The 27,137-nt window shown below is 48.8% G+C and overlaps 1 protein-coding gene across 1 annotated transcript in view; it reads right to left on the bottom strand.

Moving 5' to 3' along the window:
- Positions 1 to 436: 436 nt before the first annotated feature.
- Positions 437 to 27,137, bottom strand: part of maml2 (mastermind like transcriptional coactivator 2) — a 51,358-nt gene continuing 24,657 nt past the window's right edge. The window contains exons 2-5 of the mRNA XM_080007515.1: positions 9,184 to 10,422; positions 2,402 to 2,542; positions 1,374 to 1,623; positions 437 to 1,280 (exon numbers count right to left, since the gene is read on the bottom strand). Coding sequence (XP_079863641.1) covers positions 484 to 1,280; positions 1,374 to 1,623; positions 2,402 to 2,542; positions 9,184 to 10,422 — 2,427 coding nt within the window. The 3' untranslated portion in view covers positions 437 to 483. The remainder of the gene's footprint in view (positions 1,281 to 1,373; positions 1,624 to 2,401; positions 2,543 to 9,183; positions 10,423 to 27,137) is intronic.

The following is a 27,137-nucleotide window of genomic DNA, read 5'->3' as shown; positions in this document are numbered from 1 at the left end:
ACTGCATATGGTACATAAACAAAACAAATACACTTCAAGGTAAATACCTCTTCATGCTAAATATCTGACGCCCATTCGGAAACTTAACTTGGAGTAAAATACCAAGATGAGCTTTGAAACGACGCGGCGATGGCTTTCCCTTCGCTCCTCCACAGTTCGGGTTTTCAACGTGGCGGTGGCAAAGGGGAACCTGGGGCCCCCAGGAACCAGGGGCCAAACCGAGTGGGAACTACAGACGCAACACAAAGTCTTTTCACAGGACTCCACACAAAACGATACGGAGAACAAATAATATAATTAGTTTATAAAATTCCATTTCAACATCCTTTACAATATGTAACCCCCCCCCCCCACCCGCCACACACACACACACACTGAATACCTACATACAGTATATACGTATATACATAAATATATATACTGCACGTAGGTATTCAGGGTGTGTGTTCTATTTGTTAAACTCTGGGTCAGTTTGTTTCAGGCTCAGGAGTGGCCGCCGAGGATCTCGTCTAAATTGATGTCTTTCATCCAGTCGTCGTTCCCGGAGCCGGACTTGAGCAGAGAGTCTATGAAGTCCGAGTCGGTGTTGATCCCCGGGACGGTGTTGTCTCCCTCGGGCAGGAAGTCGAACGTCAGCCTGTTGGCCCGGTTGCTCTGGAAGCTCCCGGACCCGGGGCTCGGCGCCGAGAAGCTCCCAGCCGGGACCCTCTGTTCGGGGGAGGCCTGGCTGGGGGCCCCGAGCGGCTGGGTGGCTCTGGGGGCGGAGCCTCTGAGAGCGGCGGGGTTGACGGGGAGCAGCCCCAGGTCCGGCGCCACCTGGTTGGGGGGTCCCGGGCGCCGCTGCTGGTAGGGGAGGCCCGGCACATCCAGCGGTGCATTCTGAGACGGCGGCGGGGCGGGAAGCCTCCTCATGCCGCCGAGCCCCGCCGCCGCCTGCTTGGCTTGGTTGCTCGGGAGCCAGCCGGCGCCGACGCCGGGCATCAGGCCCCCCAGACTCGGTCCGGACCCCAACGTGGAGTGATGGTCCAGCGGGGGCCTCGGGTGCGGCACATTGTTCACCGGGGGGAAGGAACTGCCTCCCTGCGCGCCGGGCCGCTGGAACCGGGCTTTGCTGTTCAGACCGAGTCGGTTCTGACTGTTCTGCTGCTGGAAGGGGCTGATGCAGGAGCCCCCGGAGACGAACCTCCTGTCCCCCGGTGCGGCGGCCATCTTGGAAGTGGCCACGTTGGACAGGTGGCAGGACAGGGACGGCAGGTTGTTCTCGGAGCCGTTACTCAGACCTGCAAGCAGAACAAAAGGGCCGATTAGAGTCCCCAGGGGGCCCGTTGTGGCTTCACTGAGCAACGTGCATGAGCGTGTGAGCGTGCACCCACCTGAGAAGAGGCTTCCAGGCTGCACCGCCACCAGACCCCTGCTCTGGTCCAGTCCCCTGCTCTGGTCCAGACCCCTGCTCTGGTCCAGACCCCTGCTCTGGTCCAGTCCTCTGCTCTGGTCCAGTCCCCTGCTCTGGTCCAGACCCCTGCTCTGGTCCAGACCCCTGCTCTGGTCCAGACCCCTGCTCTGCTTGTACTCGGGTGGCGGCCGCGTCAGGTGGCGAGTGAAATGATCCTGGGGGTCTTTGTCCTGAAACACAAAGTTAAAGAAGCAATGAAGGAAAGCGACCAGTGGACAGGGGGTCCACTCCGTAGTCCATGTGAACAAAGCACTATACACAAACCAACCTTCACATCATGACTCAAATATTATGACTAAAATATTTGACTAACTTAAAGGACCAGGCCGGCGTTTACTAGTCAGTACACACATTTGACACATTACCTCCTGACATGAAACCATGGTCATATATGACAGACGTATATGAAACATGACCATGATGCAAGCTCTTTTGACCCTTTTTTAACTTTAAACTGGAATAAAATCAAGTAACTTTGACGAACGTAGGTGTGAATATGTGCAAAAAACTATATTTCAATACAGTTTCTGGATTTCGTAAACGTGGAATATAACTGTATACGCCCAGACCCCTGAGGTACAATCACATTTCCTCCATTAGAGACATCTGATATTGTTCTCGGTGCCAAAGAAAAGCCGAACATCAAGTCACTTTTCTTTAATAACGGACATGTTGGCTCTTGTTATCGGATTTTTGTTTCGAGAAAATTTTCTCATGATTATACATTATTTCAGCCAGATATCAGACACTCGTAGCAGTACCAGTCTTCCCTAATTTGGCAACGTACAACACCACCCCCCCCCAAAAGTGTCATTTTTATTGTTGTTTTTCAGGTTGATATTTATCGTTGGGTTTCTTGAATGATATCATTTATATTGTTTATTGTTAATCTAGTTCTAAACTCTACAAACCCAATGAATTTGGGCTGATCAGGGATCCGCTTCTCACCGTTTCGCCGATGTGCCTTTGCAGCGCCAGCGTCTTGGCCGGGCCCTTCTGGCCGACGGGGGCCGGGGGCCGCTGCTGGGGCTGGGCCGACGCCCCTCCCATGGAGCCGTTACTGGGAAGCCGAGGGCCAGGGACCAGCGCCTTGGAGAGGGACACAGCAGGGGGGGCTGTTACTGAATAGTACGGGTTGGGAGGTGGATGCTGTGGCAGGGTGTCAGCGGGTTTACTGATTTTGGACAAGACGTCTTTCTATTATTTATATTATTAAACAAATAAGTTCTGTTGGAACAGGGGGGTCAGTATTGGGTAGAAACACGGCAGATTATGAGCTAAATAATTATATGAACTGTTATTAGAACGGTTTTCTTCAGGTCAGGTGGAAATGTAAGTGATTCAGAACTGTAAGATTCAAGATTCAAGATTCAAGATTCAAGATTTTTATTTGTCACATACATATACATACTTCCATACATATATGCAGTGAAATGTAATGCAACGCACCCGGTGATAGCACACAATATGTCCTAGGAAAAAATAAAAAATAAAATAAAATAAAAAGTAGAAAATTCCTTTCTAATAGACCGACTAACTGACTCCTAAAACGTAATACAGTAAGTGGAATACTTATAGAATAAGATAAAAATATAAAGAATAAAATACAATAAAAATAAATTGAAATAAAATGGAATAGATAGAAGGAATATGCCTATGTATATACAGATATGTGCATTTAAAGTGGCATGTGAATTAAAGTGGCATGTGAATGTGAATAGAGGGAGTAGTGTTTGGGATAATACAGTAATACATATAAGCAGTATTTACTTATTTTTACACTGAACTTCAGCCAGATACTTCCAAGGGTTTTGTTTAATTTCTTGCGATGTGTAAAGGTCGTATCTAGTGAGTTGGTTCATCTACAACAGGTAAGGGTGAGGATCGCTGGGAGGTTTTAACAACGTCAGAAAGGTGGATGCAGAAGAACGTGACTCATTTTGACAAAAAGGAATATATCATATCCATAAACCGAATTTAAGACCTCATCCGGACTCTCAAGGACTTTTGAAGGACGATGAAATGATCCGGTTTCCGGCGCGTTAGCCGTCAAGAAGAGAGTCCGAAACAGCTTGTTGATCCGAGGCGACGCGGGACCCCGAAAAACAAAACCAGGCGGCGACACCGACGCGCCACTAGAGGGCAGACCTCCGTCAGGAACCGGCACCGGGTGAATGGAGCCATTGAAGCTTCAGAATGTGGTGAAGGATACTCCCTCCCTCCCTCCCTCCCTCCTCAGAGGAACAGGGAGGACTAGGAAAAGAGAGAAGGCTTTTCTTTCAGGGGGAGGGGGAGTGAGAGTCCTTCTCAGGGCTTCTGCTTCCCCCGGATAATTTCGTCTAAAGAGAATGGAAGGAATCTCTCAGACAGACAGCAGGAAACGTGTGTCGATGGGGAGCTGGGCGCCACCTCCATTCCACAGCATCTTCCCTGCGCTCGTCCATGTTCGGGCCCGACCTCCCGAAACACGGGTTCAAAACGTCCAGAGAGCTTTTTATTTACTTTTTTGTGTTGAAAATGTATATATATATATTTTTTAACCTCTTAATCACATGACGCGTCGACCCAGAATTCACCCCAGAACCCTTCCCTCTTCCCGATGGACGGGAGACAAAGGTTCCTGGAGATGACCAAACATCTGTTTTTCACGTTCGCCGTAGAAAAGGGCTCGATCAACGGCAACGCGTGACGCCAAACGTTTCCTTGCGAACGCCGAAACCGGAAGGGATCGGGTCGAAGGGAGAGAATCAAACTCCGACCGGGAGCGGGGTCCTCGGCGCGGCTCCTTGTGGGTCAGGGAGACCCTGCAAAAACAAGCCAGAGCAGCGTCCGCTTTGAGCGGGACGTCTGTTTGGGTTGGCGCCGTTGCAAAATCCCTCGTTGACGTCAGCAAGTCGCACGCGTGCAGGACGTGTACGACCTCCCGGCCGCGCCGACACTTTACGGAGGGAAACCAGGACCGGGTGACGGCGGAGCGGGTTCCATCTCATCGCACCGAGCGGTAGAATAAAGTCACTAAAAAGGTCGGACCCTTGTTTCTACCCCCGCACAGTCCAGAGCCTTAGGGTACCGAGGCTCCCGGTAACAAGCCTCACCGTTCCGACACTCCTGGCACCGTGCCTCAAGGTACCGTGCCTCCTGGTACCGAGGCACCTGGTATCGAGTCTTGCGGTACCGAGCCTCACCCTACAGAGCCTCACAGTAGCGAGACCCCTGGTACCGAGCTTCATGGCACAGAGCCTCACCGTACCGAGGCTCCTGGTATCGAGGCTCACGGTACCGAGGCTCGGCGGGAACCGAGGCCCCCGGAGTTCCGGCCCAAACAGTGGCTGCTTCTGGCAAGTCATGAATCCACCGAGGTTGACCTTCAGAACTGTGAGAACCTTGAGCGGCCGCAGCGGCTTTCCCAGCGGGTAGCCACCGGTTCTGTTGGACCTGGTCCGCTGGAAGGGAGCCCCCCCCCCATGTACATCTGAGTTATCCTCTCTTTGTCATCCTGACGTGTCATAAAACTGTTTTCCACAGCCCCAGCCCCACCCCCAGCCCCACCCCCAGCCCCACCCCCACCCCGCTCATGCTTCACAAGCCTGCTCCTGCTGTAAATGAATACCACATGTGGCTGGAGCCTCGGAGAAGGAGGGGAGTGATTCATCCCGCCGTCCCGTGGCGCCGCTCGCAGGCAGCTGACGGGGCTCCGCCACTCGGCCCCGCCGGGCTCCGGCCCTCCGGCCCTCCGGGTCTGGCGCCATCCCAGGGGACGGGAGGCCTCGGCATCTGGACTTGGCCACGGCTCCCCGTTCCCACGGAAAAAAAAAACAAAACCAAAAAAGCAAAAAACCAAGCGCTCCCTTCACGGCAGCGCCGCCACAGTGACCCGGCGGGTCCGACCCCCACGCGGGCCCCATCGTGTCCCACGTCCCCCATGCAGCGAGAGCCACGGTGCCCTGAGAGTCACCAGCACCCGGGGCCCATGAGCCTCCTGAGACCTGGAGGGTGTTCAAAGTATACTGACTGTCTATCTGTCCATCCGTCTGTCTGTCTGTCTGTCCATGCATCTATCTATCTATCCATCCATCTAATACACTGATTTTCATATCTACGTCACATAGAATCTCTCCCCAAAACAAGTCTGGATGGGGTCTGATCTGCTTTGTTCGAGGCTCTGTCTTCAAACAAAGCAGAGTCATGATTCCACTTGATCATTAAAGTTAGAACCTTAATTATCATGGTGACTAATGTAGTGGAATAGAGGAGCCTCGCCCCCAACACAGAGCTGCACTGTGCCACCGGCGACGGGACTTTCCCTTTGAAACGCTGGAACGCCTCTTCTCGCAAAACGCTCCCTCCAACGCCGCAGTGTCCTCGTCTCAATTTGTTTTCCTTTCTGGGGATTTTGTCACACCCCAGACTTTCTCTGTGGGAGTTGCGGAGGGTGTCGAATTTAACGTCTGGCAGGTTTGAGTCGACGGCCTAAGATTAGGCTTCATATTGGGCCTTAAAAATAAATAAATAAATAAAATAAATATTAAGTCCCCGCCCGGCTGAAGGGAAGGGAAGTTCCGTCCCACTTGAGTTACACGGGGGCATTGGAGCCCTGTTTCGGGACTTTAAAAAAAAAAAAAATTATTTCTATGGCATCACTAATTCAATTCACTGTGGGAAGCGACTCCACTCGTTTCCCCTTTTTCCCTCTGTGAGAACCCCCTCCCCGCGCGCCTGGCATCAGCTAAGCATTTAACCCCTCACATGCCAACTGCAGAGCTGAAAAACTGGGAGGCCCCAGAAGATTTAGCTGTTTTTTTTAACTATAATATACTGGAGCATGGTGATTATTTATCATAGTTTTAGTAGTAGCACATAGTTCTTTTAGTCTAAAAAAATGCATTCAAGAGGTATGCATATCGAAGGCTGCAACTAGAGATAATGGATGGATCTGTCTGTTTTTTTAGGTTTTTTTTTGATAAGCTGATTTATTTGTGCAATTACTTCAGAATAACTGAGCCACAGAATGACAGTAGAGCCAGCTTCACACCCAAACCGTAATCGCACACGTAATCCGTGACCCAGTTCCAATTAAAAACCTGACCGACGGCACTTCTGGTCGTAGTGTCGGACCCGAATATGTCGCATCAGTTGGAAAATCTGAACACATCCCGGAGCCCGGATAGCACGCGGAAAATCCAACTGGTATTGTGGATTTTTGTTTTACTATGATTTTGTTGCCTGTTTATTGATTATTGCTTTGTGAAAAAATTTTTAACAATCACAATAAATAAAAGAATGACAGTATTATTTGGTAATAAGGTACAAAATGACGGTAAATTCTCATCACAAATGATCTGAATTGAAAACAGACATCTCGAAATTGCCTAAAATTGCTCTGTAACTTTCCATTTTCAGGTAAAATTTAGTTTTTTAAGTAGTTTAAGCAAATACATTTTCTGCTGATCGACAAAGCATTTATTCAATGAATTTAATGAATTAGGTCAAAGGGTCATTTCCTGTTTTTGCCTGGAGAAAGGGGCCGATGGTTATGACTTTATTCTGACTTTGACCTTAATGCATTTTGAATTGGGGGGGAGGGTCTTGAACGGACGCGGGATGAGATTGGGAAACACATATTTTAGAAACCATTTCCATCAGACCATATGTTACAAACTGTGGTTAAAGCCACATCAAATGCTGATCCTATAAAGCAGGGGTTTCAAAGTACAGGCCCAAGGGCCACATCCGGCCCACCACACAATGTGATGTGGCCCGCTACAAGTTTATTATATATTCTTAAGTTTGGCCATAAAATACATTTTAATTGCATGATAAATGCATACAATTTTACTTAATGTTTTCAGAATCTAAAACTGAATAAAATATAATATTTTTAGAGGGTTTTTTAAGAAATACTATCTACCATGATCTACTACTACTAACCTTTTTTTTCTCCATTATACTGTTAATACATTTATTATTTCCCCATATTTCCAATTTTTGTTAGAATGTGAATTGTTGTTACAGAGGTTTAATGTTTATGGTTAATGATCATCTTTCCATCAGCCAATTCACGGATGTGGAAACATTTATTTTTCCTTTGATGTTCAACGTGGCCCCCCAGGAGAGCTCAATCCGCCCAGTGGCCCCCAGGTAATTTGAGTTTGAGACCCCTGCTCTAAAAGGTTAATAATGATTTGCAGATTTCGAGGTGTTTCTCTTTGTGTCCACGGTGTAAATGCGGAGCCGGCGGTGGAACAGGTTGCGTTTTGGCTGGCGGAGGGTTTGTCACCTCGCCCTGTTTGCTCCGAGTCTCCGCGCCTCCCTCCTCCCATGTCACCCGGGTTCCTCGGCTACGAGCGCCAGCTTGTGCGGCTCGAATCATCGCGTCACACGAAAACGGCGAGAGATACCGTTTGTGCAAAAATCAGAGAGATAGAGAGAGAGAGAGAGAGAGTGGGGGTGGGTCTAAATCTCCCCAATCATAACAAATCAGTGATTCAACCTCCAGCACCGGGCGAAGCAGATTACTGTCATTTTCCACCACTTGTCCCTTGTAGCGAACAACTTCCAATTAGCAAATCCCGCTGTGCATATCCGCGGTGCTGACGGGAAGCCACCATGACAAGCAGAGAATTAGAAGTCCTGCATGTTAATCCACCACGCTCTGGCAATCTGTGTCACCGTCAAAACACTCAGAGGGGAAATACACATCAGAGGGAGTCACGGCCGAGGCAGCCGCCGCCGCCGCCGCCGCCACAGCTGTATCTATCTGCTAGGACCCCAAACAGGAAAAAAATAAAAGATAAATAAATAACGGTGTCGCATCGTCCCCGGTCGCGAAGGTTGACCGCCCACAGCCGAGCGAGGAGCATGAGAGATGATCCGGGAGAGCAAAGACTGAATCCCATTAGGATCATCGGGGAGCCGGCCCCGTGTTAGTGCAAAGTGCCGGGAGGGTGCAATTAATTCTGATTGGAGCAGAATAAAGACGCCGTCATTAAGAATATCCTGGAAATGAACGGAGGAGGGGAATAAGATGAGGATTCTATAGAGCGGCAGACGATCAGACTCAACCTCTTTATTGTTAATACCAGCGGTTGGAAGAGCATTGAATATCTGCACTAGAGTAGATGGAGCTCCACCAAATACTCAAACTAATTACGATTAAAAGTCTTAAAATGAATTAGTTACTCAAGCATAAGTAAGAGCCACTTTATTTAAAGAAAAAACGTATAAAAGCGCTTTGGATATAGCCTATACAGTAAACATTCCAGTCAAAACCCAGTAGTTAATCAGCAGAGTTATCCGAATAATGGGATTTTCAGGAGAGCCTGGACCGATCAATGGAAATGGAATAATGTTTAAAGAACTATTTTTAAACAACGGCCAAGACAGAGCGCTCTGTAGTTCTCCAATGTTCTAAATGTAGAAGTAGAAGATCAAACCAGACGAAGGGGAATAATAAAGTATGATTGACTCGCAAAATCGGAAAAAACGCAAGTTGAAAAAAATTATCCCTTGTTACAGTGGCATGACTAATTGGTGACTAATTGGTTACTTCCAGCCAGACTGAATACTCCAAATACGGGTCGTAAAGTCATTTTGGTCTCGCGGGTTTAGTGAGACATTCTGTCATCAATCCAACACCGAGCTGGTAGAGTCATTCCATTATATTCTACGGAGAAACAGCCTCAGGTATTTACATCCAGTATCTACAGGGGCCGTCGGACTGAGGCTCTTACCTGTCGTTGAGACATCTTGAAGTGGAGGCCTGGTCCGTGCTGAGGAACCGACTTGGGCTGCAGACACAGGGATGCGGATCCTGGAATCTGAGGACCCTGGTACGGGAGACCCGGGCCCGCCGAGGGCGACTGCTGCTGTTGCTGCACCGAGGCTTTGTTCAGGGAGTTTGCCATGCCAGGCATGGACTGGCCCGCTGTGGGAGGCACTTTGGGACTGAAGTGCAGCGTGGGCTTGGTACTCATGACCTTCATGTCCAAGTGGCTTCCTCCGTTCTGCCCGTTGGCCTTGAAGAGGCAGTTGTTGATGCCTTTGCTCTGCGGAGCGATCCTCGGCGGAGGGTTCAGTGAGGCTAGGCTGGACACCTTGTCCTGGGAGAAGGAGCTGTTGGTGGAGTGGGTGTTCACCGTAGAAGCCCAGGTGGTCATCCCCCCTGGTGGGTTCTGGTGATGGAGGTGGTGGTGATGGTGGTGGTGGTGGTGCAGCGCGCCTGGCTGTTGCTGGTTTGCCGCCATCTGCTTCAGCTGCTCTGCGTGGGACATCTCTGGCCAGCAGGGCAAGGCTCTGGGGTGCCCGGCCGGACTGTTGGACTTCTGTCCCGAGACGGCGGAGGTCGTGGCTAGAGAGGAGCTGGATAACGTGAAGGACGGCCCCGCCGAAGCTGGCCGGAGCTGCGGTGAGCCGCAGTGGCCGTGGCTGAAGTCTGGGGAATACTCAGTTTTTATGGGCTTATCCATGGGGGAACACAGGCTGGCGGCGGCCCCTGCCGAGCTGGGCCGCCCCAGGTCCAGGCCGAATGTGTCGTCCTGCTTCAGCATCTTCTCCAACTCCAGGTCGTTGAGCGAGGGCACCGTCTTCGTCAGCTCGTCAAACAGATCCTGGAGCTCGGGGTCGATCTGCCCGCCACCTTCGTCTTTGTAGCTGAAAATCATCTCTGAGGATGGCTGGCCGCAGGACGGCACCTCGGTGGGCTCCTTCTTCATCTCCTTGAGCGTCATGTTGAAGATGTCTGCGCTCACTCCGTGGGGCATCATGTAGTTCTTCCTCTGCAGACCGCCGCCCATGGCTGAGGAGCCTTGAAGAGACTGGGAGAAGTGGGGGCAGGGTCCATGTCCCAGGGCGCTGTTGTCCACCCGGGCGCGTTTAAAGTCGGCCCCGGCGAGGCCGCACGAGAGGCCATTCTGCTTCGGTGCCGGCCCGGATAAGTGCCCCTCGATCTTCCGCCGCAAAGTGCCTTGGAGCTGTGAAAACAAGATAAGATACAGTAAATGAGAAATAGTATATCCATAGTTCATTTTAATACACCATAAGAAAAAATAATAGGTTGTCAAACCGGATAACCTCAGCTTCAACCTATTAACCCCGAGAAACAGGGAAAAAATGAATGGATGTGAATGTAAAAAATTAAATTCAAAAGTATCCTCAAGAAAAATGTTTGATAACAGGAGCAGAACAGAATATCGCTCTCCTTTCAAACCGAGCCTTTTAAGTTGTGACCCAATTTAAATGATGGTGATAGGTCTGAGTAACGCGACAATAGATTGTACAACCAGCTCCAGGAATGAGCATGTAAATGAATCTCATTTCACACGGTGCTCCAAGGCACTGAGACTCTGCTGACTGGGCCAACTGGTGAATCTGACAGGAAATAAGACACATTGCTTTCCTTTACGAAAATAAAGTCGATGTTACATTCATTACAGTCATGGCCAGAAATGTGTAATTAAAAAAATATATATCTGAAATATATTTGAACAAAAACGGCCGTGTTGGGGCCCATTTCTCCTTCCTTTGTGATTATAACCCATTTTATAAATAAACAATCAAAAAAATAAGAAAATTCAAATGCATTTCTGTATTTCAAATGAGCCAGTGCAATGACTTCACCATGCACAAAACATATTCAGTTGAAGAAACCATTTACAGTAACATGAGAGTCAAAGTACAAAGCAATTTCGTATAAGACGCCAAATTAAAGAAAAACCTTTATTCATCCCGGAGGGGGATACATAATGACACGACGCCACAGCGAGGACCCAAACGTGAGGGTCTCCAGCGGTGGTAAATAACAAGGGAACCTATTTCTCTCCTGGGAAAAGAATCAAAAAGAGCATTTGATAAAGATATTTAGGAATCTGATTCAGTCGAGCGCAGAGAAGAGAACGGCGCCTTTGTCTATTTCCTTTGTTTGCATACGTTCTGTTCTGCTGCACCGAGCCTCGTTAGATAGACGACTTCTCCTTTGTTGGTGGAGGGTCTGTTTAACATGCTGCTGCAGAGATCTGACTTCCCCCATCTCCTGGTTTTTTACACTAAAATACACTCACACAACCTCCAAGAGAGTTTTTACTATTATAATAATAATAAATTCATATTATATATAATATAACAACATATTGATAATGCAAATATTAATATTATTTTTATTATTATTATTATTATTATTATTATAGTAATAACAACCTATATTTGTAAAGCACCTTTCATAGAAAACATGCAAAAGTGCTTTAATTGAATAGAAGGCAGCCAAATAGTAAAAAAAAAAGCCAAATGCATTTAATAATAATAATAATAAAAATAGGTAAATATTATATTCATTTTCAGATTTGGGTCATAATTCAAAGTCCTGAAATCTGCTAAATGTAATGTAATTAGCTTAGAGTTTAAGTTATAGAGAGAACTAATAACAAGAAGATATGGAAAAAAAAAAAAGTTGTTCAGAGTTTTCAGCTGGGCATTGTTATTTCTTTGGTTCCTTGAACTGAACCACGAGTCATTATCTTGGATCCAGGAGCAAAGTGCTGCGTTCAGGACAGCTGTGTACACATAAAAGATTTTCTGCTCATCATTTAACGTAACGCCAGCGAAGAGGCACAGAACCAAGAGCCCAGACCGCCCACCAGCCGACCCCGGCCGCGGGAGAGGGTATCGGCGCGCTGCAACTTTCACTGTGGGAACAAATTTGAGGCCATCTCCACCTGCTGCCGCACATCACATTAGGGTGATTCACGGCCGGAGCGCGGGGACCGATCGCCGCGGCTTCGCTGGCGTCGCTGACGTCGCTGACGTCGCTGACGTCGCTGCTGGGAAATAAGTAATTTCCCCCTGGGATTATTAAAGTATTTCTGATTCTGATTCTGATTCTGAACCCGGCACGCGCTCGCTTTCAGCCGTTTCCTCTGCACCTTCAATCACGAGGCCGAATGACTCACAAAATAGAGTGATGACGGCACCGATGGCGATGAAGGTAAGAGTGTGACTGAGCCGCAAAGCAGCTCCAGCATCGATCAAAATCAGCAGTGGAAAATGTAGTATTTGTGAATCTGGTGCAGGAAACCAGCTCTTTGCCTGGAAAGTCACTGTATACTCGTCAAATAGACTAATAGCAGTGTACTGTAATACCCAAGATAATTAACATCTAGGTATTGATATGCAGATACAAAGATACAAATTCAAAACACTGATGACGCCAATCAGGTCACAGGCCTGGTTCGCTCGAAAGACCACAGCAACGCTTCACACCGAATCCGTGACCGCGTCCGACAGTCAGGTCCTCCTCCCTGGTGGCCGCCGGATGAACTGTCCGCATCACAAAATATGTCAGGGAAAATGGGACAGCTCTTTTTTTTCCCCGGTACGACGGCGGGTGTGTGCTCAACCGGACTTTTACCCAATACTGATAAAAAGGAAACTGGGCCGACGTCACTTCCGGGCGTGGCGTCGGACCGAAACGCGTCGCGTGAGTCGGAAAATGCGAACGCATCCTCGAAGCGATGACGAAGTTCCGCACCGCGTCATCGTTTTCCGCTGCAGAATCCCACTCCCCCCAGGAGCGAACGGACTTCCGATTTGTTCGTTGCCGTTAGTCGGAGTCTGTGTGAAGCGAGCTCGAGGCTTCGCGGCGCTCTGCACCTCACCACTGAAACGAGGCTGGAAGACGCCTCGTTCCTCTGCTGATTTTGAAGCTCTAATTGCTGAGACTTATAAACAAAGATTTAGAGAGCGTCGTGAGAAGGGAAGACGGTGTGCTCCTCCTCCGTAATCAAACCCCTTTTCCTCATAGTTCTCCCACCTCCATGACTATCACTGCAGCCCTGCAATTATGCAAAGAGGAGAAGTCGACCCGCTCTCATATTCATCCTTAAGGATCTTCTCCAGAAAGAGGTTTGAACGTGAAGCAGCTGAAGGGGCCAGACTCTCCAGGGCCCCTAACCAGGCTCCTGGACGCATTACAACCATTGTAATCAGAATTATACATAAAAATACAAATTAAAAAAGGGTGGGGGAAAAAAAAAAAGAAGATTATCTCTGCAATCAAGGAAAGGTTTGTCACAAAAAATAAGTGACTTTGGCAATTGCGTCACAGTTCAAAGGCCATAAAGGATTAAATGACGAAATATGTTTTGGTGGTGCGTCGGACGTCTTACTTTTCCCCAAACGCAGGTCGATGAATGGAGAAGTTCAGGCCGGGGATCAAAAGTTGCTTTCATGGTATTGGACGTAATTACATCAATACTATTGAGTGTTGGTCAGATGTCAAATTGAAATGTAATCTGCGTTAATGTGCCTAAAATAAACCTCAATATAAGTACATTCCTCCTGTGATTGGATTTCTTTAAGCTCGGTGAGCAACGCTTTGTTCTGGAGCAGCCCCGTGACCTTTAATTCGGTATTTCCACTATTTAGAAAAATGAACATTTCTGCAGATAAGATTTTATCTGCATCGTGAACATTTTGAAACAATCCTCAACCCCCCGCCCCCCTCACCCCCACCCACCCCCACCCCACAACCGCTTTCTCTCGCTCGCCTCGTCTGGAGCTCCAGAGGACACTCAGGATTACTGCCGATGTTTCGAGGCATCGCCTGAGAAAACACGGCATGAATAATGGAGGAGCGCAGTGGATACGCGGCTCCGGCTCCGCTAATGCAGCCGTGTCATTTCAAAATGGACCGCGGGCTACGGCGTGTTCTCCACTCAAAAGGTCATTGTTAAACCCCTTCAAATGGCTTCCTGTTCTCGGGGATTTTTTTTTTTTTCCTTCCCCGGGTGGATAACAGATATTTCGGGGCGTCGTTTGCTTCACTCTTCATTTAGGAGACGGAGGAACGACGGATGCCAAACCGATGCCGCCGCTTTCACCGCATTTGTGTTTCAAGTGAAAAGCATCCAGTCGGTTTCTTGTTCAGTGGCCCGGAATCCTCATGACAGATCTCGCCGAGATCCGAAAATAGATTTTTTGATTAACATTTAATGAGCTCAGAAGCTCTGGATCACTTTGAAAGTGACTCCTGCTGAAGGAGAGAGTCAAACATACGTACGGAGCCGCTCGGATGCCGGGAGGACACGCCGCCTGCCGTTTCAACCAGCCGGGTGTCGCTTACCTTTCCTGGGTATTTACTCAGTGTCGCAGCCACGGGCGCAAAGGAAACATGTATTTCCATTAATCACCGGCCTGAAAAACGACCTCCGCTCAACACAACCGGGTCAAAAAAAAAAAAAAAAAAAAGAGGCAGAAAGATGCATCTGAAAGCGATCGATGGCGGGAGCCGCCCGGCGAGCAGGCGCCGGCCGCATCGCACTACATTTAAACTGGTTTTGCAGCCCGTGTCTCGTGGCCGCCCCGTCCGCTCTCATTAATCCCGCGTTCCATTCGATCAGCGTTTTCCCAAATGTGCAAGAGTGCGTTCCCTCCCGCAGAAATGACAACGACAACAGAACAACAGTTTGAGTGCAAAGTGACTTGGAGCCTGGAGGCCTCGCGGGTGAGAGACGCAAGCGGCCGAATCGTTGGCGTTTCATTGCGGGGGGGGGGGGTGAGCTTCCCTCCGCAGCCTGTTGCCGCTAGGAGGGCCGACCTTGGCGCTGACAGCAGAGGCTTTCCATTCCTGGGAGGGCGGAGGGTGTGGGGGGCGGTGTCGCCTGGCGGCGGTGTCGGGGCGCGGGACTGAGCGCTGTGGATGGGGCCCCGGGGTCAACCACCACGGGACTCAGCCTCCAGGTGCCGCCTGCCAGTCCGGCGGCGCTGCCCGCAGAGCCGTGCACGTGGCGAGCGTGCACGTGTGTGTGTGTGTGTGTGTGTGTGTGTGTGTGTGTGTGTGCGTGTGTGCGTGCGTGCGTGCGTGCGTGCGTGCGTGCGTGCGTGCGTGCGTGCGTGCGTGCGTGTGTGTATGTGTGTGTGTGCGTGTGCGTGTGCGTGTGCCCTGCGCTCCAACAATCTGTGTTACCTCTATGAGTCGTAGAGGTGGATCAAATGTTAACAGTCGATGGGTTTTTTACATAATTGTGGCCCACTTTAGAGATTTCATGAAAAACATTTAGAGTGTTTTGTATATCCTGGTTTAGTATATACACCTGAAATATGTCATATAATAAAACAGATGTGGAACCTATCCACCAATATAAAAAAACAATAATGTGTCTATCATGTTTTAATCCGCCTGAGAGCGCAATAATATGGTGATGAAAACACACAGTGCCGTTTCAGGATCAGAATCAGCTCGTTCCGCAGGGTGCATTAACATTCACAGGGAATTTGTTGTGGTCAGGAAAAAGAAGTTCAACAGTCTGAATAAAAATGGAGAGAAAAAAAAGAAGATAATAAAATTGAAAGAGAATCTTTCTATTTTTAAGTCAAATATATACAAATAGCCCAAAAAAAATTGAAATTATTTGAAAATAAAATTGAAACAGTCAGAAATATAAAAATATACAGAATATACAAAATGTGACACTATGCACAGCATCAATTATTGTTATGGGTATATATGGTATAAATTATAAATATGAGTTATCTCCATGATATGAATATCATATAACGATGTGATTCTTTGTTTCTTTTCATATACGGTAGATGAGTATATAAAGACAGACAGAGAGAGAGAGAGGGAGAGAGGGAGGAGACCTTTAATCTATTCACCAGAGCCTGTAAACACGTTGTAATCTGCTCCGGTGAGAATAACAAACCTTCCTTTCAGACGTGGAACAAAAACTCACACACACACACACACACACACACACACACACACACACACACACACACACACACACACACACACACACACACACACACACACACACACACACACACACACACACGCACATCCAAAATAAAGGAATAAATATGACTATTGTGTTTCTAGGGAGACGTAATATTTATGAAGTTCTGCAGGTTACACAGAGGCTTTTCAGCTGCGTTTCCCCCCAAAATAGCAACGAGAGCCCAGAGAGCGGTTCCAATGATCCGCTGTCAGATTTAATGAAGCTGCTTCGCTGCTGGAGACTTAAAGATTGTGAGAAATGCAAATGAAGCGACAGATATCCAACAAGGAGAATAAACAGTCTGACTTTGATTCAGCCTCACAGCGCGTACAACAAGGACACGCACGCCACCGACACGTTTCCCAAAATTAATTGTTAATCAACGAGACAACAGCGCTGTTCAAATGTTCATTTGTAAATAAACGAAATAATGACAGACCACAGGCACACTGTGACATCATGCTCATCAACTAAACTCACTGGGTGATCCTCTAGTGCATTTTGAGGCAAACGGAGAGATGGACGGACGGACGGACGGACGGATACAGAATAACAATCATAATCAGTCTTTATCGCTCACTCATCCAAGGACTACTTGGATGAGTGAGCAGACTTTAAAGAACAAAAAGATGTAAAAAAAATTTTTTAAATAAAGGCAAGAAAACTTAAGAAAACTGCACTTCACCTTCTAGAAAACATGATCCCACGGTACGACCACCAGCACCAAAACCCCGATCCAAGTTTTATTACAACCAGACGGATTACTGCGATCACGCCTTGATGTCAGATATTACTCAGTTAAGAGCAAAACCCTTAATCTGCAGAATCGGAAGGAGCACGCATGACCGCCATCTTCTACGATTGATTTTTGAAAAAGCTTGACGTGGTTTTTAAGTCTCTTCATCTCAGCTTTTTAATCAGGATTTAACTCTTTCACTGCCATTTCTTTAATGGTTCGGGGTCCTTTGTGTATTGCACTCTGATGAACTTTGACCTGGTTTCCGTTGGACAGACAGAGCCTGACCTGCAGGGTTTTTTCCTCTCCGAGTCGACCAATCACACGACGGTGATTTTGTGGAGACGTTGAATTCACAGTGTGTGAATGGGTGTTGCCACGCCCAGCCGACACTGCCTGCGTACATGTGACCGTCCCTGCAGAGCTACGCAGCCCAGGGGGTTCGGGGTAACCGCAACCCCCGCAAACACCACCCGAATCTCAACAACGGGTCAAACGCGCCGGTTTGTCGGCCTGTCAGACTTCCTGTTGGGAGGCGGGTTCGAAGCAGAAAAGACAACGTTGCAGATAGAAGTGCGACTTTGTGATTTCGACTTGCGTATCCATGTTTTTGGGGCGTATTAAAGCAGCCTTATTTCTTCTGTTTTCTGCAGGTTGTGGTTTACTTCACGCGCCACCGCCCCCCAGTGGACACGTAACGTTATACGCCAAATTCCTCCGCACCCCCGAGCGTAAAGACAAACTGCCACGCCAACGTTGCCGAACGACACCGTGCGCGGTTGGAGATGTGCAGACGGAGAAGCAGCATCCAGTTGGTGTGCTGGATAGTACGGCACTGCACTCCACTGTGGGTTCTGATTCTGAAGCCACAGTACTGTACGTTAAAATTTAAAAAAAAACGACAACCAACGGCACAAATAGAAAGATGGTTCCAGACGCCGACGCCGACGCCGACGCGGTCCGTCCAGTTTTGGAGCAGAATTTGTGGAGGAGCAAACAAAGAGCGGTTTGCTTTCCGCAACCTGTTCGGCTCTGGAACCTTTTCCAAAGCCGAACAGGATTCCATCTGTTTCTGCCGCACAAAGGCGGCGCTCGCTCTTTGTGGCGGCGAGCTCCCCGGGCGGCCGTGCACGTGCATGCACGTGCATACACGTGCACGTGCTGCGACGCTGCGCCATCGCGCCGCAGCGCCGGGGACACTTCTGGCTCATCAGCACTTCCTGACACAGAGGCTCCAGAACCTCCAGAGGGGAGACGGAGCGAAGGATGAGCAGAAAAAAATTTAAAATACAGAGAAGGAGGGAGGCGGGGGGGGGGGGGGGGGGGGGGGTTGGGGGGAGAGAGGGCGAGAGAGAGAGAGAGGGGGAGAGCGAGGGGGGGTTGGGAGGGGGAGAGAGAGGGGTGGCGAGAGAGAGAGCAAGGAGACTGTGGTGAGGGAGAGAGAGGCAGCTTATGATAAAAAACAACAACATGAAACCATCATGTTAACAGAGGCATTCAACATTCAGTTTATTTCATTTTATTTTATAACATTTATTTTATTTCATTTTATTTTATTTCACTTGATTTCATTTTATTTTATATTTCTTTCTTTTATTCTATACATTTTAATTAATTTCATTTTATCTATATTATTTTATTTTATTCTATTAATTTAATTTTATCTCATTTTATTTGACTTTATTTTATTTTGCCTTCATTTAAATCACTGTGTCCTGACCCAAAAAAATATCAGTGGAAAAAATCATTAACGTCAAACCGTCACTAAACTCTGCGTCTCTGTTCTGGATTCAAACGCTCGAGTTCACCGTGACGCCCCCGCCCCCCAACCCCCCCACACCCCGAGGCGACAAGAAGGCCGAAGGAAGCGCTCCCGAAAATAGGGACGTACGGACCACAGAGGGAAACACTGTACGCGTCCTAAAAAAATACCAAAACACAATGAACAAGCGACGCAGTGTTCCCTGCAAAGTGTCTGGACATCAGATCCCTGAGCAAGGACATTCCTCCCTGACATCCAGAGCCTCACCAAGAGGAGATACTTCAGGGAGGGAATTTATCATGTCTTCGTTTCGGGTTCCAGTAGAGACCCTCAACGTCCTAATCCAGAGCCCGGCGAGCAAATACAAACAGGATCTGTGCGGAGACGTAAAGGACCGTTCATTGGCTCAAACGGCTTTGAACGGGTTCAAAAACAACGTCTTCCTCTTGGTGCCAGGCGGTGGTAGGAGACGGGGGCTTCCCTGCGACGTCGACTGGAATTCAAAATGAGGTTCAACGTGTTCGATGTAAAACAAGAGACCGTGTTGATTTAACGAAGACGGCATCGCAACATCCATCCACGCTGTGTGGGATCCACCACGGTCAGGGTGACAAATAAATCACAATTATTATAATCGTATTCCCCACACACACACACACACACACCCACACACACACACACACACACACACATCTGAGCTAATCACAATCATTTAAAAATGTAGATATATTCCACAATGAAAGGTTTTCATCCAAATTTGAGCAGAATTTGAAGCCAATGAAATGTTACAATGAACATGAAGTTTGTGCGTCTCCCTAAAAGTTAATGTCCCCACGTTGAATATCAATACACGCTTCCGTTCATGAGCGTGTAATTAAAGCAACACAGGCTCCAGGTCCGCGCCACACGACGTGCTGCATCGCGAGGCGACAGAGACACGACGATGGCAGATATTTTGCGGTATTTCCACAGCCGGGGGGGGCGGGGCGTGACGTCATGTGAGCGTCACGCCCCCCGCGGACGCAAGACACGGGGGGGCGTGGCGCTTGGCGAGACGACTCACGGGCCCATCACGGCGCAGGGAGCTGCCCGCCTTTGTTGACAACTCTTTTTAAAAGTGTGTCTTGTGGCCAAACATCGAGCGTCTTTGACCAGGTCACAGGTCACAGGTCACAGGTCACACATATCGCTCATTTTTCCCGCTTCACTTGCGTCTCCTGCGAAGTTGGGAACCCCGATGAGTGCCATGGCGGGCTGTATTTATTGACGTGTAAGTATTTCTTAATTGAATAAACAGAAAATGTGCTATATCGTGACATGCATCGTTATCCAGGTACGGAGTGACCTCGATCGGGGTAGAAGCTGGTGTCCATACGGCCCAGTCCTCAGAGGGTTACTACGATAGTGGCATGAAATGTACAAAGGAAAAGACGGCTGTTTGCAATTATTGGAGTGACCATGAATGGTCACCTAAGCTTCATGGTCCTGAAAGCCCCCCCCACCCCCCCCCCCCCCCACCCCCACCAGATCCGCCCTGCCCCTGTGCGGCAGCACCACCACCAGCAGCAGCAGCAGCGGCAGCAGCAGCAGCAGAAGCTCGTCCTACTTGATATTCAGCGTTGGGCCTTGTGCCTGATTCTTCTTGTCAGGTCCAACAACAGGGTGTCCCTGTTGGCCGTTCGGAGGGGGGTGGGGGGTGGGGGGCAGGGAAGAGAACCTGAATAAATGTTCTGGAGGGACGGGATTGGGGTGGAGGGGCGGGGGGGCAGAGGCACCAGCCAGGCTCTGCCTCCACGCCACTCCGCAGGTCACCCACATCGCGTTGACAAGCCGTCACATCACATCACAGACGGCCATGTGGCTCACGCAGCCCCGACACCGCTGTCACCTCGCATCCGCACGACATCCTCAACCAGCCCGAGGTCCACCTCAGGACCACGGGAACCAAAAGGACTAAGGGACCACGGGAACCAGAGAGGACCTTGAGACAACGGGCACCACGGGGGAAGCAGGGACACAGCAGAGGATCATGGGACTATGGGCACCACAGAGGACTATGGGACACGGCACCCTAAAGGGCCGAGGGCACCGCAGAGGACCACAGGCACTGTAGGACCACGGCACCATAGAGGACCATGGGACATGGGCACCTGAGAGGACCACGGGAACCACAGAGGACCACAGCCACTGAAGAGGACCACAGGCACTGCTGGACCATGGGCACCACAGAGTACCATGGAACACGGGCACCCTAGAGGACCACAGAAACCACAGAAGACCATGGACACCACGGAAACCCTCCATGTAACATGAGTTGGATATGTTAAATGCATATTTGTGGTGCTTTGTACTTTACATTGGAAATGGATTTGGCAGTGTCATTTATCAGGCTTACACGTTGGATGTAAGGCCTCAGGAACTATAAGACCTGTAAGGCCTATACATATTTTCAGAAAAAGGAATTTCTTTCCCAAAAGGCATTTCTGCTTTAAATGTGCAATTTATGCTTTTTTATAATTGTCAATATTAGTTATGGTCAATATCAATGTCAATATTCATAATTTATTTATTTGTTTAATTTGTTATCTAAGGCCGAAATAAGATTGTGTCGACAATGACAATATATATATACAGTATATACAGTATATAGCCATTGTAACATACATGTATAATGTATATAGCCATGTACTGTGTATATACTCTGTATATCATATACTGAATGTGTTATATTGAAGTAGCAGCAAGAGAGGTAGGTTTGAAAAGAGGGATGTTTTTTTTCCTGTCTCTGCTTCCAGTGATATGGGATCGGCGTGGCCCTCTCCTGGTTTTAGAAATAACCTTTAACCCAGATGTAAATCCCCCTTTTCTCCTTGTTCCTCTGTGGCAGCGTTTCATTTAGAAGCAGCGACGGCCGTTTAGCTCCTCTCAGGCAGAGACGTGATAAAACAGAGGGATCAGCGTCAGTTCGGAGAAAGGCCGTTAACCAGCTCCGGGAGCGCCGCGGAGGAATGCACGGCGGCTGTCAGCTGCATGTAGGCCAAGCTGCTACTCCAGCTCAAAGGGTTTAATTTAGCGGTAACACACTAGATCCTCATTTGCCAACGCTCTCTTGACTCGGGGAACACCCTCGTCCTTCGCCAGACAAGTAACACGCCATGCACTCTGCACGGCGAGGTGCGTTCGCCGCGGCGGCGTGTTGCTGTGAAGTGTTATTTGCCGTGTCAGGGGGTCAGGCGGGAGACATCATTTTACGGCCCCGGAGACGGCCAGAATGTGTGGGAGCGGGAGGGAACATGGATCGGATGGTTTTTTAACACATTTCTAGAGCTCAGATATCCAAGAGCATGCAGACACCAGGGGTCAGTGTGATCATGAGAGCAGGGACGGAACCACTGGCTCGGGCCGTGCATTTCATTCATGTTTCAGTGAGTGTTCTTTTTGGAATTATAGCCAAGCTGTGTATTTAGGCAGCTGAGCGTTACGGTGTTGCTTGTAGGAGAAACTGCAGTGTGCTTTGTGAACTGCCACTGGGGATTCAGTAAAAACTGTGATTTTCTGCCACTTAACGTCAGGTGCCTTATAAAAGTGTCTTAACATGACACATTACACGAGGATGAAAATTAGTAAAACTGCAGAACAAACTTGTAAAAAAAAAAAAAAAAAAACACACAAGCAAGTGAAGATTTTTCAGACCATAATTTCCCTTCAGACCAGCTCTGCCAACCGGCCCGATCACCCGGTTAAAACATGCCCGCGGCTCCCCTGCCGTGTTTACACCCATAAATGGCCATTTCCATACAGCCGTAAGCACCTTTTTTTCCCTGGGCCGAGCGTCAGGCGCAGGCAGGGCCTGCCTCCGGTCATGCCACAGGAAAAGGCCCATAAGCGGGGAACAAGTTCCCTTCCTGTTTTCAAAGACGATTCCTCCGGCATGCAGGGCCGCTTCCTGCTCCCCGCTCGCATTTCACCCTCGCAAACATCTGGCCGCCGCGCAGCGTGCAGCTGCAGCCGCCCCGATCCAACAGTGCCACTGTGTTGAACCGAGCAACGCCGCCATTCCATGCCGAGCCGCCGAGCACAACAGAACCGAGGAATTTCTGCCGAGCCTCGAACAGAGACCCAAACGGGTCGCACGGTCCTGCTAATTAACCCATCCCCCGTTACCCTGACAACTATTTGGATTTTTAAATACCTTGAATGTTCTGCATGTAACACACACACGGACACACACACACACACACACACACACACACACACACACACACACACACACACACACACACACACACACACACACACACACACACACACACACACACACACACACTCGCACACTCGCACGCCCGTGAATCATGAAACAATCCCCATCGATATCTGGTGCGGCTGCAGCAGAGTGCCCCTCGCAGCGTGGCCGTGGTGATTTCCCAGTGAAACAAGGATCCATTTTGTGTCCCGTGGGAAACATGGGTTGAGTGGTTAATGCCTTGCTAATGCTGCTCCTTTCAGCTAGGCCTTGATAATCTTCCCGCACTTAGACAACACGCATTTAGCGATACGAGCCGCCGCAACGGGGGGAAACGTTTGGAGGAAAAGCACGGCGGCGGAGGGAGAAACAAAGGGGATCCTCCTCCTCGTCACCGTGGCCTGTTCACGCCAGCGTTCATGACAATCCGCTCTCAGACGCTCCAGTCGCCGACTTGGGGGCACAAAACCACGCTGCCCGGCTTCAAAAAGGTTCCAGCAGAAAGAGACAGAGAGGGAGACAGAGAGGCAGAGAGAGAGAGAGAGAGAGAGAGAGAGAGAGAGAGGGAGGCCTGAAGCATAAGGCACAAAGGAGCGGGGGGGGGTGGTTCGACTCCCACTCCATCGGTTCTGACATTCCAAATAAGGCTCGCAGAGTCCGGCGCTGGCACAGCCAGACACGCAGAGAGCTCGATAAGCCGCTGGCGTTTGGACTGGGAAACAAAGTTGTGCAAGAACAACAACAACAAAAATAAAAAAGACAAAAATAAAAAAGAAAACAACTTACGTCAATAAAGAAAAGGCTGGAAAAAAAACAAAACCTCCCGGCTCGAGAAGTACACTGGTTAATTTTAGTTTTGTAGGGACACGGAACTAAGTTCATACTGAGTCCAATCAGGAAAAAACATTCACGATCTCTGTGTGTGTGTGTGTGTGTGTGTGTGTGTGTGTGTGTGTGTGTGTGTGTGTGTGTGTGTGTGTGTGTGTGTGTGTGTGTGCGGTGGTGGAATCTGTGTGCATTCTGTTTGGCTCCAGTAATAAATCATTATTAGTCTGAGATTTCCCAGAAGTACACAAACAAAATATTATATGATCATTTTAACAGGGCGAGATACAACCACACACGCACACACACACACACACACAAAAAAACCTAATCTTTAATGCAGAGTTGTCTGACTTGCTCTGATTTGTGAAAGGATTGGCTTTACACATCAATTCCCAACCAATCTCCAAAAGGATCCCACTGTAAAGATTTGCAGGATTTGAGGATCAGACTGAGGTATTATGAATATTAAACCATAAACTAAATAGACACACGGCCCCGGCACCACGGGGAGGCTCGGGGGGGCGGTGGCGGCGTCAGGCCCCGGCACGCAGGGTTCAAGGTTGCGCCGCCGGCCCGAGTCTCTGGGCAAGTTCCTGCAGGTCCACGTCTCCTGCGTGGGGCTCACCAACGCGGCGCTTCAGGTCTTTCGACGTGTCGCAGCCGGCGCCGAGGGAAGGGAGCGATCCCAGGAAACCTCGCCAAGGGTCCGGAAAAACAACTTTCCCATGAGCTCATTATCAGGCCCAGAGAGCTCACCGTCAGGTTGTGCATTGAAGTTGGCCCTATTGATATCTCAATTTGAGAAGCGGATCCTTTTTGTTTGAGACGTTGTGAGTCTCTTTCAAGATTCCCCGCTCGATGGCGCCCCCTGCAGCTGCCCAGCGGGCGCACCGGCCTCGTGCAAGGGTGAAGAATATGGTATTAAAGGGTAATTTATTTATTATTTTAAACCTGGACTTAATTTTTCTGTCCAAAAATCCAATCGCATTCTTCAGGATCGTTTTCTGAGAAACCCCAAACGCTAAGAAACTCACAAGCAGGATTGACTGACCTGCAACGCGTTGTCACAGGGTCGGTCGTCAGTTTGCATTGCGTCATATATTCATGCACTTCGCAAAGGATGTTAAAATGACGTGCAACGATGCACGAGGCACAACACATGCAGGAGGTACAACCGTCAGCTGCCGCATTTTAGTGCAGATCAGGCTTTAGATTTGAGGCGGACCGGCCTCTCTTTGGGGCCGACGTGGCATGTTAATGAGCTTTCACTCCTCTCGGTTCGGTGCCTCTGTTTTGTCTGAGAACGCAGAGCGACGCTGGAGACGCTGATGCTTCATGGACTGAATTGAGGCAAGAACCTGCACGCAGAACTGCGACGAGGGAGCCCAGCCAGTCAGTTTAGTGCTAAATACTGAGAGTTCATCTCCCCCCCTCCGTAATATATTGCCCGATTTAGTCACTCAGCCTCACAAAATCCTAACAACCCACTTACTGCTGATCGCTTAAGCCGGGGCTGCACAAAGGGCTCGTCTCGTTGAAGCATGCACGATTTGCGTTTGCTTTTGTCACAACCATGTGTTTGCAAACGCTAAGGCTTCTTTTAGAATCACAATCAATTTGAGATAAGTTGCAATGGCCCTCTTTACCCTGGAGAATATTTGTGTTAAATCTCTTAAATGGGACCTATTGAGCTTTTCCTTATTTTCTGTCATAAATACAATGTTCCAATGTGGGATGTTCGTATCAGACGAGGCCAAAGTGTCAAATAATGAGGTAAAGTAACGACAAAGTAATGGCTGTGAACAAAGCGCTCAGGATTCCGACCGCTCTGAACGCACCGTTTCCAAAGGGTTTTTTCCGCTCTCTGCAGGATGTCTTTATATGGTCATCTGCTCCATCCCATCCGCTGTGCGTTTCTCCAAACAAAACAGATAAACATTTGTGATTTTCTATTTATTGTAGATGCATTAATGAATTTACTTTATTTTTATTTTATTTTCAGACGTTTACACGAAACAAAAAGTCCCCGCCCGTGAGAGTACCGGTGCCTCACGGTGCGGTGTCCGTGTCACAAGCTTGGAGCACGGCAACGAAAGTCAGAACAGACTTTAAAAATCGGGCCTCGTAGATCTTATAGTGAAGATTCAGCAACCGGAGTGATTATTTCTCACATTTGTTCCGAAACGGATTTTGGTGGACTGATGAGGTGAAATCACGGAACTTTATGGAGTCAATACAACAGAACCTGGAAGCCATGCGCACACCCCATTGGCTCAGAACTAGGGGCTTGGCTTTTCATTCTCAATTCAAGCTACACACACTTAAACAGCCTGTTTTGGAACAGTCTGGGTTTAGAGGCATGTCACAATGGCTAGAATGCATAATCTGAGTGGTATGTTGAACAAACAAACACATGTTTTGCGGACCCCGGAGACATATATTAACCTGTGTAAGAAGGAGCAGAATAGCAAATCCCCTTTAAATAAACTCAGAAATTAAACCAACAATTATCACAATTACAGCTTTAAACACCGTCGCATTTACTGCAGAAATGCGTCCGTGCACCTTTCCAAGCTGTCTGTCGGCCGACTTAAATCGTATTCATTTCAGAAGAGGAGTAAAGCACGGGAACACCTACAGACCCGGTGTCAAGGAAGCGGAGCCCGGCTGGCTCCTAACAAAAGGGACAATCAGGAGAGAGATGAAATGTGATAGACTGAAAACACAACAAAAGCGGAGATGCTTAAATGCAATTATCTGGCGGTAAACAAGTCCCAGAATGGAGGTCTGTCGCAGGCCGTTATCATCGACGGCGGCGTTCACTTTTCTAACGGGTTTTCTGTAAGCAGGCCGCGTCCGCTCCGCTTCTTGGTCAGTGGTTTAAAGCAGCGGCAGCCAAGCAAAACAAGTCAAAAACACTCGGATTTGATCTCTCACATGAATATTTTATCCCAATGGAGCGTAGCCATCGATTACAGTCACACCAACCCACGTCTGCTGCTCTCAGGGTCGTGATGAGCTTATCAATCTCTTCGGTCCTGAACACGCTGAGCCCCTTATCATTGGCTTTGTTAATACTGGAATACTTCGAGATTTCCTTGCGCCTGAAGCTGATTGATGATCTGATTGGACGTTGCTTGGACGGAGCCTTGCATCTTATTTACCATCAAAGAAAGCGCCGCCCCCCCCCCCCCCCCCCCCCCCCCTGTTTCTGCTGGCTCACACGCCGGCCGGGAAATAAGAGGGCGCGGCGGCGTTTCCTCGGTTCCAGTTTTGGTTTGAATCCGAGCGCAGACCTCAACGCCTCGTCCCTTTGAGGTGATTGCGATCCGCCCTTGAATTACCAA

This window comes from Zeus faber (assembly GCF_960531495.2).
Source record: "Zeus faber genome assembly, chromosome: 9".
Lineage (NCBI taxonomy): Eukaryota > Metazoa > Chordata > Actinopteri > Zeiformes > Zeidae > Zeus > Zeus faber.
Note: the sequence above shows the minus strand (reverse complement) of the source record. Positions and strands in the feature narration are given on the sequence as shown.